Source organism: Aulonocara stuartgranti (assembly GCF_965226115.1).
Source record: "Aulonocara stuartgranti genome assembly, chromosome: 1".
In the NCBI taxonomy this organism is placed as follows: domain Eukaryota; kingdom Metazoa; phylum Chordata; class Actinopteri; order Cichliformes; family Cichlidae; genus Aulonocara; species Aulonocara stuartgranti.
The window spans coordinates 33763486-33780965 of NC_138939.1; the positions used below are offsets into that span (position 1 = coordinate 33763486).

General features: G+C 40.6%; 1 protein-coding gene across 2 annotated transcripts in view; it reads right to left on the reverse strand.

The window, feature by feature from the left end:
• The window catches only part of LOC309707913 (protein kinase C-binding protein NELL1-like), a 310101-nt gene that overhangs the window by 165854 nt on the left and 126767 nt on the right, over positions 1–17480 (reverse strand). For both annotated transcript variants that reach the window (XM_082535507.1, XM_082535506.1), the window contains 3 exons: positions 15949–16022; positions 12017–12116; positions 8910–9038 (listed from right to left, as the gene is read on the reverse strand). In XM_082535507.1, the coding sequence (XP_082391633.1) occupies positions 8910–9038; positions 12017–12116; positions 15949–16022 (303 nt within the window). The remainder of the gene's footprint in view (positions 1–8909; positions 9039–12016; positions 12117–15948; positions 16023–17480) is intronic.

Consider the following 17480-nt stretch of genomic DNA (forward strand, 5'->3'; position numbering starts at 1 on the left):
ACAGTTCACTGTGTCACCCATAAATGCAGCTTAAAGCACTATCACGCAAACAATAAGTCATAAGTAAACATGATGCAGAAACACTGCCGTCTTCTCTGGGAAGTGAAATTCGAAATTCTTTTTGGCAGAACATGGATGGCACATCCTTCAGACTAAAGAGGGACCATCTGCCTTGTTATCAGCACTCAGTTCAAAAGACTACATTTCTGATGTCATTAGTATATTAGTGACTATGGAATTTGTAGGATGCATATCTGGAAAAACACCATCAATCCTGATGGGTAAATATAGTATGCAGATATGCTCCCATCCAGGGGACTCTTTTTTTTAAAGATCTTGGACATTTAACTAATATAATGCTAAACCACTTACTGCATTGATTACAACATGTCTTCATAATAGAAGAGCTGAAGTGTGGAACTGATCTGCAGTCCAAAACATTTTTATCAACGTAAAACATTTGTCATTGTCAGCAGACAAAGTCTGGGACAACATTCCCCTCCCAGATGTCCAGAAACTGGTCTTATCAACTCCCAGATATTTGGACTTGTGTGTCAGACATTTGTTGCATTGTGTTTTTAATTTTGGATTTGTGTTTGTAACAAAGTCTTTTGCATGAGTGTTAGGAAATGCTCTACTTTGAAGTAACAGACTTACTGAGAATTTATTTATATTTATAAATCATTTGACATGTAAGAGAAACTGATTTATTTAACTGATGCACTTGGATGAAGTTCTCTATACTGTATCAGCTCATCAGTGCTACACTGAGAACAAGAAATGATCTGTAATACAAAATGGGAAAAACTTTTCAGGTAACGCACGTGCATATTGCCATATTTCCTGGGGCTGGGAAGTTGTTATGTGTGGTCATGCTCAGCGGGAAAAAGTAAACAAACTGTCAGGTTTTCAGTGGATAAGCTGTAGCACGGGGCAGGTGCTGCACCGTGTTTTTCTGAGCTTATCTGAAAACCCAGGACAGCTTCACACACCACACACACACAAGCAGACCTGTACTCACACAGTCATGCACACACAAACACCTTTATTCCTACTGTGCAGCTCTGCAGGCAGCTGCTACCCTTCACTGGCTCATTTTCAACTCTGAGGGTATGGTTCCTGCGGGTTTGAACTCCCAGTGATCTTTCTGTAGTGCTGTTTGTAGCTGCAATTTCCCATACTACCACACAGCTCCTCCTCAATCTGACTGTCTTCCCCGTCCAAGCCAAATGCCCATCTCATCCCAGTTTTTCTGCAAAAACACGATAACGGCGGCTCAGCAATGCAGAGAGACAAGATGGGTAAAGTCCAGCACAAATAACTTCCTAAATCCTAATTCATCTGTCCCCCTGGTGTAGCACACAGGTACAACTCGATGGTATGTGAACATCTCAGCAAGTAGGAGTCAAGACACGAGGCCATGCTATGTTCAAACCACATTTCTTTAGACTTCGGCCACCGCATCAAAAACCAGAGGCGAGACGATGAATTTTGGCCCCAACAGCGAGAATGCTAAAAGTCACCATGAACTATTCTCACATGAATTATTGCTACAAAGGAAATGATCTCTAAGGCAGTGATCCACTGCAGGGTCCACAGTGTATTAGTAAGAGTGCAACACTGTGTGTGTGTAAATATGTGATTCTCTTCACATTCTCGATTTATTTCAAGGTTTCACAGGTATACGGGCAAAAATCTATTCACAGAAAACTCAAAAAGTTGTAGCTGTGAGCGAAAAAGGCAATTATTTCTGGCTATTATTCCATAGTTCAAGCTTTAAAGGGCTAATCTGGATACCTTCTTCTTTCAGAGATTGTGACACAGGGGCAAATAACGCCTACTTTCTGTTTCATTTTGTTAAACAGGAAAAGGTAGATTTAATTTCACGATCTTCAAATCTAAGCAAAAACATTTCACATGGTGGAATTTTCTTAAAAAAGATTAATCTCAGGCAGATCAGCTACATTCACTGGTAGCAGTGATGTTTAGCCTCATTTGAAATGAGTCATCACCTAAGATGACGAATCAATATTATCCCAGCAATACCATTACCATAAGAATGACACAGATTTTCTTTTCATATGTGCAGTGAGGCCTCCCCACCCCCCGTGCTCTTTATCAAAAGATTGCCTCTTTTTATAATAAAGTTCTTCATGATGCATGAAATGGGTAATACTAACACTTAGGCTGATTTATCGCCTTTTTATACCAGCCAGAATCTGTCAAGAAATATGGCAACGCATCAGCCGAAATGGTTGCAGCAACTCCGGTGGCACTAACTGTGACGCTATTAGCACCAAAGTCACACCATATTATCAGTAAGAGCTAAGAGGTGAGAGATAAAGCAAAGGAAAAGATGAAGAGAGAAATGTGCTGTGGTGTCAGTGGAGATTGACTGGAGATCGGGGACATCATAAAAAATAGCTCCCAGGAGCCTGTTAGCTTAGGGGACACATCAGAGAGCAAGTCGGTGAGCCCGGGGAGTTTGGCTGTTCCAGTGCTAAATGAAAGCAAACAGAACAAACAGAAATAGCCCTGTTAGGTTTGATGTGTCTGCCCCACGCTAATCTTATTACCCACAGCAGGAAGAAAAAAAACCTGCACCAAATAAAACACTAAAGAAAAACAAAATAAGCGAGCCAGTGACTAATAGCCTTAAAAAGCCTTAAAAAGCCTTAAAAAGCTCGATCGAGCGCTTGTTAATTACCCTAAGCTGAACTTAGCAACTGAACTCTGACCACAAACGCCCAGCTGATGAGGTGGTGGAACAAATCCACCTTTCTGTGTAAAGCAAGGGGCGAGTCGGTGTTTGAGTTGCACATAAGAGCCAGAGAAGAGTTACAGGGCACAGCAGGAGCTAATGCTGCCATTAATGTGGGCAGAGTGACCCACGAGGGCTCTTGACAGCAGGAGAATTCTCTACAACAACCTCCTGAGACCATTTCTATGGAAATAAGCTCCAGCTCCGCATATGTGAAAATCCTCAACTTCAATCGAGCGTCTTGCTAACTGCTCTGACTTTTCCCTGATGTGCTCACCCATAAACATTTCCAAGGACGCAGCGTGGCGATAGCGCCTTTAATTTGAAACATGAAAGAGGAAAGAAGTGCACAGAAAGGGCACTTGAGAGGCTGTAAAAAAAAATGAAAGAAATATATCCACTATCTAGGATGCACTTTGGTTCAGTATTGGACGCATGCTGGGATTTCTTCTACCACACATACAGAGCAGACTCCTGGGGTAACAACAGGCCATTTGGGAGGAGGGTCCCTGCAGCACTCAGCCAGGAGAATGGGGAATCAAATTGTTTGTCCTTCGATGATGCAACTGCATTTCCACATCAGCATGTCTGCTTTATTTAGAGCGGATTCAAGCCAAAGTGTGTCAACAACACAGGAGATTTTTTAGGCTGTGATTAACAAGCTGTCAGCAAAACAACGGCAGCGGCGGCGTTAATATTTGTATCCTCTGGAGCCGAGCAAGGATACAGTAGATCTACTGGGACTGTAAGAATATCACTGACAGCGTAAACAAGAGCTGATGAGGATAATAAGCCTTTGATAAGCCCATTAGCACAAACGTTAAAACACGCAGTGCGCTGAATGGAGGGGCATCATATGGTGTGACACGCCAAGCAGCTAACAAAGCATGTGTAACGCAAAACGTAAGTCGTAGTTAGCATTTCTTATAAATGCAATTAGCATTTAAGCATCAGATTGAATTTATCTGACTATACCCTCGCAAATAACATCTCACTTCTGACTGAATGTATGTGAATGAGACATGCTGTGTAAAGCACTTTCAGTGCTCGGGTAGAAAAGCGTTACATAAAAACCTGTTCGCATATTGCCACATTTGGACCAGCAAATGGAAATTTCAGTCATAATAATGGACTTAGATGCAAAGCTAGGAGATACATATGTTGTTACACAGGAAGAGGGAATCCTCAGTGCTCTTTATTTTCCTATTTTTCATTGGCTTATGTCACACATTTCTGAGTTTTAAGCTAAATCAATTAAATTAAGCCACATGTAACAATCATGAAGCCAGTGTCAAACAGCAACAGTGCCTCTAGCCAGCTTACCAGTTTATTTCTTATAAATTTTTTGTGTAACTCCTGTCCTGTCTCATAGCTATTGCAGTCACATTTATGATATGAATGCATACTTGTGCCAAACACATTTTGCTTTTCCAAGATCAGCTCTATAAATTCTGGTTGTTTTAGGTGGCCACTGGACACTGAGGTGACCTTAAAATTGGCCTTATCAAAAGAGATGTCATCATCATTTCAACATTGTTTCTTTTATTTGTTTTAATTTTAGTCATTTGTTTTGTTGTCAGGTTACTTTGCTGTTTTCCAGCATGGTGTTCCCACTGAATCACACATGATGAATGATGATGAATGAGTTTCATGAATATATATATATCTCCTATATATAGAGTATTCATATTTTTGCACATTTTTACAGTTTTAAATCCTGTTTATTTACACTGGACCTTGGCCTTCGGTGCATCCAGTGTTTGTTACAAGCTGTTTTACCTGCCCTCCACCTGTTAAACAGATGGCTGCAGCAGCAGGTGGGTGGGGCTTCTGTTCTATAACGATCCACTCTTAATGACATGCAGAGCCAAGAAGAGAAAAAACATGTGCTTTTGCCTCTACAGGGATTACTTGTACATATAGTCAAAGAATGTCCTAAAGGCTTTCTGTAAGTCATCTGATTACATGTAAATGTTCCATGTATTTCGCTACATGAGTAAAATGTGAAGCATTAAACTTCATGGAATCTGGTCAAATGAAATATACTTGATTTGCTTAATGATTCATTATTTAAATATAAAAATCTTTGATTTTATATTTTTTCAGTTTACTCCAAATTCTTGCTTCATATTTAAGATGGCAAAGAATCAGTTGTTTGAGTGTATGCTGAACTCATTATCGGAAGGTTTGGTAATGTTTACTATGAGACTCTACTATTTTAACATTATGTATACAACAGAAAATAAAGACGAACACAGTAAATATACTGTAAGGTCAGAAAGCAACAATGCTTTGAGCAATTCTGGTTAAAATAAAAACAAAAACTGGAGAACAGCGGTGTCGTGTGTAATGTTGTCATACTGGTCAGAGCTTGATGATGGAGGTAATGAAGGAAAACGTAAAGGGTTTTTAAGATAACAATGAGCAGACCCAGGGCAACATTTTCAAGTAGTCCTGGATCTTTAATGCAGAAAGATATCATTTCGAATGCAGTAATACATTTTAAAATAAACAGCCACACAGGGACAGACCATCATCAGGGTGTGCCCATGTTTGCATTTCTACATATGTTCATAATGTGCCAAGTAGGTGCCTTCCTGTTTTTGCTTAGATTCTCGCTGGGTTTAGAAATCAGGTCTGTGTCACACATGCTTAAGGAGACACACAAAATATGCTCCAACTTCTTTGACTTCTATGCCTGAAAAAAGCATTTTCATTCAAAGAGATCCCCCTTTCTTCTCAGGACAGAACTTAATTTATTCTTTTTTTTTTTTGTGAACTGCCCCTTCTCAGTTCAGATCTAACTTTTTTTTTTCTTTCTCAGAAGAAAGCAGCAGCTAACTTGCTGACCTCAAAAAGCAGCTTTAAACCGGATTCTTGCATTGCCCAGAAATGGATGAGAATTGCGTTGAAACTCAAAAACTCATCTTCACAATTAGAGATTCAAACAATAGCCTTTCATTGAATGCTAAGACAAAAAGAGGAGTGCTTTGCCTTTGCCACAGCCAATCAGCAAACATCAGGTTTTGTGATAGTCGGTGACATTACCTATTCTAACCAATCAGTAATGGTCTGGAGCATGTCAAATTTCAGTGTTATTCCTAAATCTGGGAAATTGGGTTTTTCACCCCTTCCTACTCCAACACTTGTGGTCATAACATCAAAACTAACTGGGGTAGGTTGATTAAACCCATACAGCACATAGTTCAAAAGTGTTGTGAAAGCAACACGTTCTGATCCCAAAACATAACATACCAACGCTACGTGACAAATCGTTGGTATGTTACGCGTTCGGAAAAAAGAGAACCGTTTGGAATGAATCTAGACATGTACATTTATTTTACTTTCTCATCATGAATCGCTTTGGAAAACACTATCTAATATGGTTAAGGTTGTGGTCAAGGTTAGGGATAAGGTTAATGTTAGAGTTAGGATTAAGGTCAGGATTAGGGCTGGAATTACTGCTGGGCACGTCATTCTATTGAATTCCATCCACAATCCGGCGCATGTCATAGGGATACGGAAGGTTACCTTTCGCGTGACTATGAGATGCCTCGGGACATGACAAATTGTCGGTATGATACACGTTGGGAATGAGAACGGTCTGTGTGAAAGGTGGCGATTGTGTTGACTTCTAGACATTTGATCATACGCCCTACTCTCCTAAAGCGCAAGGGATAATAAATTTATTTTTAGGCATGCACCAGATGCACCTACTGAGCCTTGTGTTTAAAGAACCCTATTGTAAATGTAGAGCAGTGATAAATAGGGTACTGGATGTTGCCACACCTTTGTATATCAGTGATGCAGTGAGAAATTGATCCCATTTATAGAAATAGTGAAATATGATGTTTTGTTTGTTTTACAACCTAATTAATACTTAATTTGCATCTGCTGGTGTTTATTTTGACTGCAATTCCTAGTGCTAAAATTAATTTAGTAATCCAGTACTTTTAATTTATTTACTTTTGATTGAAATGCATATAAGAAATAAACATGAAGTCTCATCAGTAGTTATTATTCATAGAATGCTATTTTTTGTGTCTTGTTATAAATTTAAATCTTCTATATCACTACATTTATTTTCAGTAGCTCTACATTACACTGTTGTTGACACTGTTATTTTCACTGGATGGTGACTTTTAAATGTATACTGTTTTTAGTTGTTTTTAGACACTTTATGGAAAAGTGTCTAAAAACAACTAAAACCACAGGTGTTGAACTCCAGGCCTCGAGAGCTGGTGTCCTGCAGGTTTTAGATGTGTCCTTGATCCAACACAGCTGATTTAAATGGCTAAATGACCTCCTCAACATGTCTTTAAGTTCTCCAGAGGCCTGGTAATGAACTCATCATCTGATTCAGGTGTGTTCTAAAACCTGCAGTACACCGGCCATCAAAGCCTGGAGTTTCGACACCCCTGCCCTAAACGATCGAGGAACCATGGACGGTCACTTCATTGACCTTTATGTGCACCATAAAAATGAAAACATTTGAAAAAAGTCACACAAGTTAAAAAAAAAAAAAAAAAAGTCCTGTAAAAGTCTCCAAAATATTTACTGAGTCAGTCAGAGTTTATCCAAAGTTGTGAGCCAAATATCAACAATTTCAGCTAAAAAAAAAAAAAAAGGACACGATAGGCGACTGAATGCAAGCCAGAAGGCTGAAAAGCAGCTCTGCTTAAATCCTCTCATCCTTGCTCAAACAGCCCTCTGTTTGCAAGTAAATAATCTCATCTTCACTTATTCAGTGGCACATTAAATCATTTATGAGGACGTAACGGTCACATTTAATAACAGCTCAGTGCCACAGCTAGACACAATCTCATGTTTATAAAATATAAGTGGAGAAATTAATATGCTCTATAAAACAATCATTAGGATGTGAGGACACACCATCACACTGTTGTGCTTTGATTATAACCCACATATAAAGATTCAATTACTCCAGTCTGCTCGGAAAAGGCGTAAATCTAAGCCAGTTTAAGTTGGGAGGTGATATTGAAGCCAAATCAAATATTACCGTGATGTACGTCTGGATCCCCGTTAATCCAGCAACAACAGAAATTTGCGATGCCTTCAGGGTATCGCAGGGATAATGCCAAGAGCCACGGCTCCACGATTTACATAGTTGATCTAACAATCAGTGTTTCCCAGCCTTTCCTCATACGGTGTGGGACGGTTTGTGGACTGAGTGGTGCTCTGGGTAAACCTCTTTACCATGCAGATCAAACAAAAGCAGACAGACTGGAGGGCTTGTGGCTACACAGCTCTGAGCACATTTAGTGGATTTAGTCTGTTGTGGCGGCGACCCAATGACAACTTCACCGAGCACTGAGCAAATCCTTCAATCCACAGATTGACGCTCCCGAGCCTCTCAGTCAAATAAGGCCATTAGTGCCATCGCAAGTAATCTGGGCCTCCAGCACCCACAGATTGAGCCTTTTGCTCCACCGAAAAAACCCACGCGGTGGAAGCGCCCCGATGACCGACTTTTTCCAGACGGGCTGGAAACCCCTGAAAATGAGCGAAGCAATGGCTCCAGACTCGGATGCCGTGATTCACAGGGAAAGCCCAGCATGCAGCGTAAGGCGGAAAAATCCTTCCAACAGCAAGCTAAGTTTACCAAAAAAGTTTGGTTTTAGCAAAAGCTTGAAACTATCCTGAAAGGCTGTGTCAAAACTTCCTGTAAGTACATATTCCACCACTGTTGGCACATGGCTATCTTATTGTGTTTGTTATTGCCACCCTCTAATCATACTGACTGTATCACAATAAGCTCAAAACAGGAGTGCCAGAGCTCTATTGTCAAACTCCTATGAAAGAAGCAAATTGCTTATAAGTTTAAAAAGAAAATCTATTTTAACAACAGCCCCAATAGCAAAGTCCCGAGCCTGGTTCATAGCTGCTCTTTAACCGAACAATCCTTGTTCTCTTTACAGCCAGTCATCATCATGTCATACCCAGAGCTCATAACAAATCTCAGTCTGCAGCCAACGGCCTTCATAAACACCCTCCTAAAACAGAACAATGAATTTGATGCTTCAACGCGCTGCCACCCATTCTGCTTTTAACATCCTGTGCTAATAGACATTATGAGACAGCCACGCTGGCCCTAGCTCACCTGAGCTGGGGAAAAATATGGTCCTACCTTCACAGTAAGTAGAATCCCCGTGGATGGAGGCATAGCCACTCTTGCATTCACACTCTGCTTTAGTATTCCTGTTTTTACACTCTGAGTTTTCCCCACAAATGAGTCCCTCTGCGCAGAAGTCATAACCTAAAAGAAAAGAGCAAAGGAAACCTTTGAAATCTGCTCACTCAAGGCTATAAAAAGTTGTGTACAGACACACAAACACACACACATGCATGCCCGTAACACAAAGATAAAAGCAGATAAATGCACAAAGGAGCAACCTTGTTCCTGTCACCTACAACACTGTGGATAACAGGGTGCCTGAAGTGTACGGTGAGTTTACAACTTTGAATAAATCTGGTGTATTAATGAAAGTTCTCATGTAAAAGTGCACGTGCTAACGAGACAAAACATGCAAATGCAGACACACACACACACACACACACACACTCTGCTGATGTAGGAAGATCTCCAAGTCATCAATTCACTCGGCTGAGTGAGCCACGGTGCTCTTACAGTATTTGAAGACATCCTTTTAATGAAATTTCAATTTCTGAAAAACCACAACTAACGCAACAGGTGGAGCACTGCGTCAGTTATACAGAATGGACAACTTTCAAAATTCAAAACACAACTACACACACATACACAAAACTGCAGTATAACAAGCTTTGCCATGTAATTAAAATACTGTAGAGTGTATTCTGTGTGTGCAGCTAAGATGCTATCTCAAGGCAACATGGAATAATTACAGCCGTGTTTACAGAAGAGTAGCAATGAGTGAAAACTTCCAATTGCTGACTTCCCCAATGACCAGCTGTGTTTCAGTCCTAGAGGAAATTGTGCCCAGTAGTTTAACTCTTCTCCCTCCCTCCCTAACTCTTCTGCCAGGGCTGAAAAATGAAGCCAAACGATGAAGTGCCAGTTCCTCAAATGGCCACTTGAGACTATCTACAAAAGCCAGTTAATCTCCACTGGGTACACATCAAAGTGCCCAACTTGCTAGGAGGAATAAACATGTTTATGCCTAGTACAAAAGAAGAAAAAGGTTCTGGTCATGGTAACAGGTGAATTTCTATGTAAGTCACCCATTTAAATATTGAAGTCCTGCATGATAAAGGGGCCTCTTGGTTACAAGTAGATGCTGGCACAGGTGGCTGGAGCCACTAGCTGCCTGCTAGACATTACCTCAGCTAACTGGAGTAGCTGAGCTGGACCTCTTGACTGTCCTTTTGTGGTGCTGGTGCTGTTTGGAGTGTTGATGTGATTATCTGACAAATAACAGGGCTTGCTGTGAGGTTAATTGCACTGATGATATTGATGTTTTTTTTCCCCTTTGGCAATAATTAACAAGTACCTAGTTGTAGCTAGTTAGATGATAACTTCAAACTCTGGTCTCCTGCCTGTGTGTGATCATTTCTGCCTACCTAGATAGAGAACAGCTACATCTATCATTCATCTGTGCTCTGTGATCTGAACCAAGCCAGAGTGAGACTCATGCACATGCACAAAAATGTGACCCGACAGAGAGACAGACAGACAAAAAGACAGACAGACATAGATGATTGTCTCCTGCTCAGTAGGTACGAGTTGATATAGCCCATCATGTCCTGTAATGAGTGACAGACTGGCTGCACATAAAAGCCCTGCGAGGCAGGGAGCCTGGGGAGCTATTACCGAAGAAAGACTTGTGCCTGCATTATTCTCCCTCTCAGTCCTTAAATCATCTGCAGCGAGTCCTCACAGGATCATGTGTACATGCTACAGAGAGACCAACTGTGATAGTGTGTTTATGTAAAAGGGGAGTTGTTGCTGGATTTTGATTTGCACTGCACTGCACACTTGCACGAGCCCCTCACACTGTGCAATTCTTTGTTTTCTTTCCCCGGTGAAATTCTACCTGGTATGAAGACTGTGTGACAATTGTGTAATTACCAATTTAACAAAGCCAGCGTGACTCCGAGGACTTTAACAGCGAGGTACAATTACATCTCAGAGTGGTGGTAAAGGACCAAGTCACGACGCGGCAAAAAGAGGCCTGGAGATGATTTGGAAACAATGATAATGAATAATGACCGACTTGGCTTTTTAGCAAGTGTGTGTGTGTGTGTGTGTGTGTGTGTGTGTGTGTGTGTGTGTGTGTGTGTGTGTGTCGGAGAGGTAAGAAAAGGTTTGGAGAGAAGAGGCACTGAGACTTTAATCTTTAATTGCTGCTCCTTACTGTATTAAATCTACTTTTCTGTTCTTCCTTCCTCAGCTATATTTCCCTTTATAATGCATAGCTGTCTTTTCTCTCCTTACTCTTTTCTCTTACTTTCCAACAAAAGGAGTTCAAGTCCTTTCCTTCCTTTACTCTTAAGTTCCTCTCCTGCTTTCTCTTTACTCTTTACCTAACACTCTCAGTATTGTCAGTATATCAGTTTGTAGTCGTCATCTCTTTTCCTTTCTTTTGCTGGCATGTGCGTTTTACCTTATTTACCTCCCATCTGCCCCCTTCCTTCTCTTCATCACAGCAAGTCTAAGACTTCATTTTACCTTCCCTTACCTTTCTGCTTTTTGCTGTCTTATGCTATACTCATTTATCTTTTCGTCTCCCTCTCTTTCCTATTCCCAAACATGTATTTTCCTTTCCATTTCATCCCCGTCCTGTGTGAATACAGTGAGTCTAAGAAATGCTAGCTTACCTAAACAAGAGCGCAATTTCCTTCACTCAGAACCTGCCCCAGGGATTCTTTCATTATGTCTCTATAGATGGCAGCCTCCTGTAGTTTGTTTATTCATTGTATTTACTGAATTACCAGTGGCTATTTACCCCGTAGCATTTCCCTGCCAAAGCAATGGGGTTCAGGTAAATAGGCATAGCAGGTGCTCTATGGCAGAAAGACCAATCTGCTCTGAAAGGTACACGGGCCAAAAAGCATTCACAGTGGATGACAAGGGAGAGAGACTAAATTATTGCAGAGGCACAGCCTGAATCAGCATTGGGAAGACGGCTGTGTTTACTCCTCACAGCGACACAGTACCGGTGTGTGTACATGCAAAAAAAAGAAAGAAGAAGAAGAAAAAAAAAGTAATCCATACAACTGAGAAAAGTGCAGTGGGAAGTGGAAAGAAACATGTACCTCTGCAAACATTGCAGCATCTGCCATCTGGTAAGATCTGTTCACTGAGGGTGCAGTTTAGATCTGGACAGGTCTCTGTGACTTTCACCATCAGGCCATTCTGGAAGGACAGGACACAGGCAAGACATCGTGATTTCAGAGATGGGGTCAGATGTGTGAAGGGCTATGCATTAAGAGAGAATCAGTTTTCCACCAGTTATACAATCTGATCTCTTATAATATTTAAAACTGCAACCTCTCATCCACAGGACTGCTTCTTCAACCAATTTTTTTCTTATCAGTCCCATTTCCTGACTTTAAACACTTAAATCAGCTGTTTTTGAAAGGCCATACTGGGTATTGAGTAAATTATATATATTAATATTTCACGTCTTTCCTCAATGTCGTCCCTTTGTAGGAAGTAGGAACCATTTTAACTGCTTTCTCATGTCATCTGTAAATAGCCCAGTTTCTTGGTGAACCTCTGTCTCTCCATCTGATCATGCTTTTTTTCTAAAAATGTATTCTGTATTTCAGTTAATTTTTAATTTATTAAAGCTGCACTATTTCTGCACTACTGACTCAAACAGTAGACACATAAAAACATTTGAATGAGGAAAAGCCTAAATGAGCCAAATAGATCATTTGTCTCTGAAGGAGCCAAAGGAACCATGGAAATAAAATGAATATTAGACTTTAAAACTTGAAAATTAATTATAATGTTGCTCTGTGTGTGACCAGGGTGGAAATAAATATATATATGGTAATATTTTAGCTAGCTTCATAAAACGATTACATATCTAACTGTTACAGTGTTGCCATCTGTCAAATAAATGAATATATTCATCACTAATTAATAAAATTACCAGTTTGGCTTAAGCTTAGTCTGTTCGCCCAATCTGCAAAATCTCAGAAAATACCAATAAATGCCGAAAACCTTAAAACCACGTACTTTATTTTTGAAAAGCACTTTTTACTCTATTATTTTTAACATGCAACTATATGTTAATGGTTGTCAAATCAATTCTTTGAATACTGGCATTGTTTGGTGCCATCGACAGCTATGATGAGCTCAGCAACACCAAGCCTGTGCACAGTGCAGTATAATTCATCAGTCAGTATTAGTCTTCACAGTATTTACTCAATACTTTGTTGAAGCACCTTTGGCAGGAATACAGCCTGAAATAATTTTGTGTATGATGCTACAAGCTTTGCACATATATTTTTGGTATTTTCTCAAATTTTTCTTTGCAGAACTTCTCAGCCTCCTTCAGGTTGGATGGAGAATAATTTTAAGCCATTTTCAGATCTCTCCAAAGATGTTCAATCATTTTGAAGTCTGGGTTCTGGCTCAATCACTCAAGGACATTCACAGAGTGGTCCTGAAGAACCTCCTTTATTATGTCGGCTGTGTGTTTGGGGTTGTTGTTTTGTTGGAAGATGAACCTTCGCCCCAGTCCGAGGTCTAGAGTGCTCTGGAGCACCAAGGATGAACATCAAGGATATATCTTTACATTGCTGCATTCATCTTACCCTCGACCCTGACTAGACTCCAAGTTCCTGCATCCCAAAAAACATCTCCACAGCATAATCCTGCCACCAACATGCTTCACTGTATGGGTTTGCCCGCTCTACCATACAGGCCAAGCTGGTGGAGTGCTGCCGAAATAGTTGTCCTTCTGGAAGGTGCTCTTTTCAAAGAGCAAAGCTGGAGCTCTGTCAAAGTGACCATCAGGTTCTTGGTCGCCTCCCTGAGTAAGGCCCTTCTACCCTAATCAATCGGATTAGCTTGACTGCAAGCTCTAGGAAGAGTCCTGGTGGTTCCAAACTTCTTCCATTTAGAGATGACAGAGGCCGCTCTGCTCATTGGGACTTACAATGCTGCAGAAATGTTTCTGTACCGTGCCCCAGATCTGTACCTCAATACAATCCTCAAATCCTCAGTCAACTGAATTCACCATTTGAACCCAAGACCTTCTTGCTGCGAGGTAACAGTGCTAACCCTGTGCCACCGAGCTGTCAATCTAGACTTCAAAAAAATAGGGAAACTATGATTACAAGGCTTTATATAGAATTTTCTGTACGTTTTTGTCCTTTACAGGTTAAACCACAATAAGGCATATACGTAGTGTGTTTAGGGTTATCTTTCTCTTCTAACCCCAGTGATTTTCCTGTGGTTTGAACTCTTGTGTGATCTTGTGAATTTTGTGAATCCAGGCAACTAACCACTCTTACTAGATTGTACTAGTTTGAATTTTGTAGATTTAATAACCACCCAATTTCATTTTTTTGAGTGCAGCTGGACTCCAGTCACGTGCAGAAACATCTAACAGATGATCAGTGGAAAGAGGATGCACCTGAGCTCAATTTTGTGTGTACATGTTTTATTATCGCCATTATTTTATTCAGTTGTTTCACCTTGTCATTGTGCGGTATTATGTGTAGAATTTTGAGGTGAAAAAATAATTTTTAAAAATGTATTTAATACATTTTGGAATAAAATAACAAAAACACAAAATGTAGACTGGGAATACTTTCCAGACACACCGTTTATAAGACTGTAGAGGCTGGAGGAGTGACAGGTTGTGTAGGGCAAGTAACTCGGATCCTGAAAGCTGATGTTTTGGATTTAAATTGTGTAAAAAAATAAAATAAATAAAATAAAGTTGAGGTAAACTAAAATGATCAGTACTGAAATAAGCCAGAAGTAATATAAAGAGATTAAAAAAAAGTTACTTATGTTGAACGTGTGATTTTCAAGTTAAAGGCTTCTGCTGTATGCTGGATCAGTGAATACTAAAGAAATGGAAATTCTCTGTTTTTGTCAGTGACAATTTTATTTAGAGTCCCTAAGAGTTAATCACCCCTAGAGGTGACCTAGCTTTCAGTTGAAAGCAGTGGCTGGCTCAGAGGTCGTTAATCAAAGTAAAAAGTGATGACATGCTTTTGGCAAGTGATCAAACACACAGGATTTGTAGTCAGTGGACTTAAACATGTGAACGCACTAACAGAGTTTTAAATGAACACTAATGGTTTGAAGCTGCCGAGCAGAATGACTAATGTCACGCATCATAATACTTCATAATTTGGCCTAGAGTGGTCCTCTCTTTCCTTCTTTTCTCTTTCTTTTTGTGTTTCTGCCTCATGTTGTATGACACACATACAGATATGTCATTGCTTTTCCCCCATTCTCCCCCTCCCAGGGTGAGAGGCCAGAGCAAAAATCTGAAGAAGGATCAGATCAGATCAATGCTAAATCTGACATGTCACCACAAAAGAAAAAAAAAAATGCACATATTGACTTACACACATTAAAACTATCAGGCTGTCTTTGTGCCAAGAGGGCTAAAAAAACAACACATTTTTAACCCCCCTTTAAATATAATATGCCCAAATTGGACTTTTAGCAGATCTTACGTCCAGGAGTAAATATGATTGTAATTGCTTGAAACAAACATTTGTTGTTTAATGATGTTTCAGGGTCTCTAAGGGCTAATAAAGAGTCCAGGAATCCAGATGTCTGGGTCTTTGTAAGCAATTATATGCATAAAATGCTAATTTTCTCCTTAAAATAGTGCCTTTAAAGATAAATGGCTTCTCAGTGGAGAAAGCCCACCTCTGTTCTATGCTGAACTGGAATAATGAGTTCAATTATAATCTACGCAATGATGAAGCTCTGATTCAAATCAGGCCTTTGTGTTGCCGTGTTCATAAGTTATTCTAATTACCTGGCTATCTCGCCATTAGAGCGGTGGGGGAAAAAAAAGGCAGATTGAACAGATTGCAGGAGGGTGGGAAAACTAATAAGGCCTGCTGGTTAATTGAATAACACACCGAGCAGTCCACCGCACACATGAGCACTGCATGTTCAAGTTCCAAAGAGGCGTTGTCTGGTGGTTGCACGATAAAGACTAAACGCTGGGGAGAGGATGGAAACATAAAAGACGAGTTACCTTGCATTCCCGGCAGCTCCTGGACAAAAACCGCTGTCCCTCAGAAAATGTCTGTTCCATGTAGGTACATTTTGCTGCAGGCAAAAAAAATAAATAAATGAACAACAAGACAAGACAATTTCTATATCACTTTGTTTGGGTAAGCACAAAAACTATGAAATACCAGAAATTGAATAAATTCTTCAGCTAACACTGAGAACTGGAGGTTGCCTACAAAAAAAAAAGTTTCCAGGCTGAAGTTTTGCATAGTTAATTCCATCTGAAACAAAGTTGTTCTTGGCTAGTGTGCACAAGCGGAAAGGAACTGTAACAGCGCATTAAGAATACAACAGAGGAAGTCTCTTCTGCATATTCCTCTGGTGATAAAGCAGAAATAGAAAGTGAAGCATATGATATGAAGTCCTGCTTTTTCTCCTCTCCGGGGTGCAGGACTGTGGAGCACTCAGTCGCAGCTCCGGAGCGCCGCTCCATCATTCGTTTGTGCCAGAGCTCTGATGTTCACAGGGGAGGAAGACGAGGAAGGAGTGAATGGAGGGAGAAGCAGAGGAGGCTGAAATTATTCAAAGGCTGTCTGTACTTTGGGGATTCAGTGTTTTTGCAGTATAGTAAGAAGACAGTTGTCTCTGAGCAGTAAGCAGACCCCTGTGTGCTTTTTACAGTGATTCTATTTCAGCTTCCATAAAAATCAGATGACTGTGATCTTCGCTCTCGGCCCATAGCTTACTCTGATTTCACTGTGTCAGAAGAACATTGCCCAGAAACAACAGCCCAGCCTAACACATTAAAAAAAACAAAAGTTGCACCTACTGTATCTATCTGGTTAGATCTGGGGTAGGGAACTCCAGGCCTTGAGAGCCGGTGTCCTGCAGGTTTTAGATGTGTCCTTGATCCAACACAGCTGATTTAAATGGCTTAATTACCTGCTCAACATGTCTTGAACTTCTCCAGAGGCCTGGTAATGAACTAATCATTTGATTTATCAGAATCAGAATCAGAATACTTTATTCATCCCGAGGGAAATTAGGGGTTACAGCAGGCAGTACGCTAATGGCGCATGCGCACTCACAAAGGAACCTTCTGACCAACTTTACACAAACATCACATTGGGCAGACATGTCAGAAGGTAGGCTGATAGGAAAAAAACAACGAAAATACACTACATGAGGTAAGAGGAGGAGAAAAAAAACTCCACTCAGACTGAGCTCCTAGTGGGAGAACAGTTTGATAAAAGAAAAAACACCTCAGCACTAAAGCACATGACTATCAATACACCATAGAAACACGAGACAAGCAACAGGGGCGGGTAAAGGGTAAGAGAGAGCCGGCGTAGACAGCGCATCCGGTCCTGCAGCATCTGTGCTGGTCCAGTTGACTGCTATCATCCCCGGTAGGGCACAAGCATCGAAGGCGTTGGAAAGGGAGGGGGATGAGTGAGTGCTTATCAGTGTAAGTGTATGTGTGTGCGTGTCCATAGTTTAGCTGAGACAGTGTCCTTCGGCCTATCAGGCTAAGTAAACAGTCCTCCAGCCAAT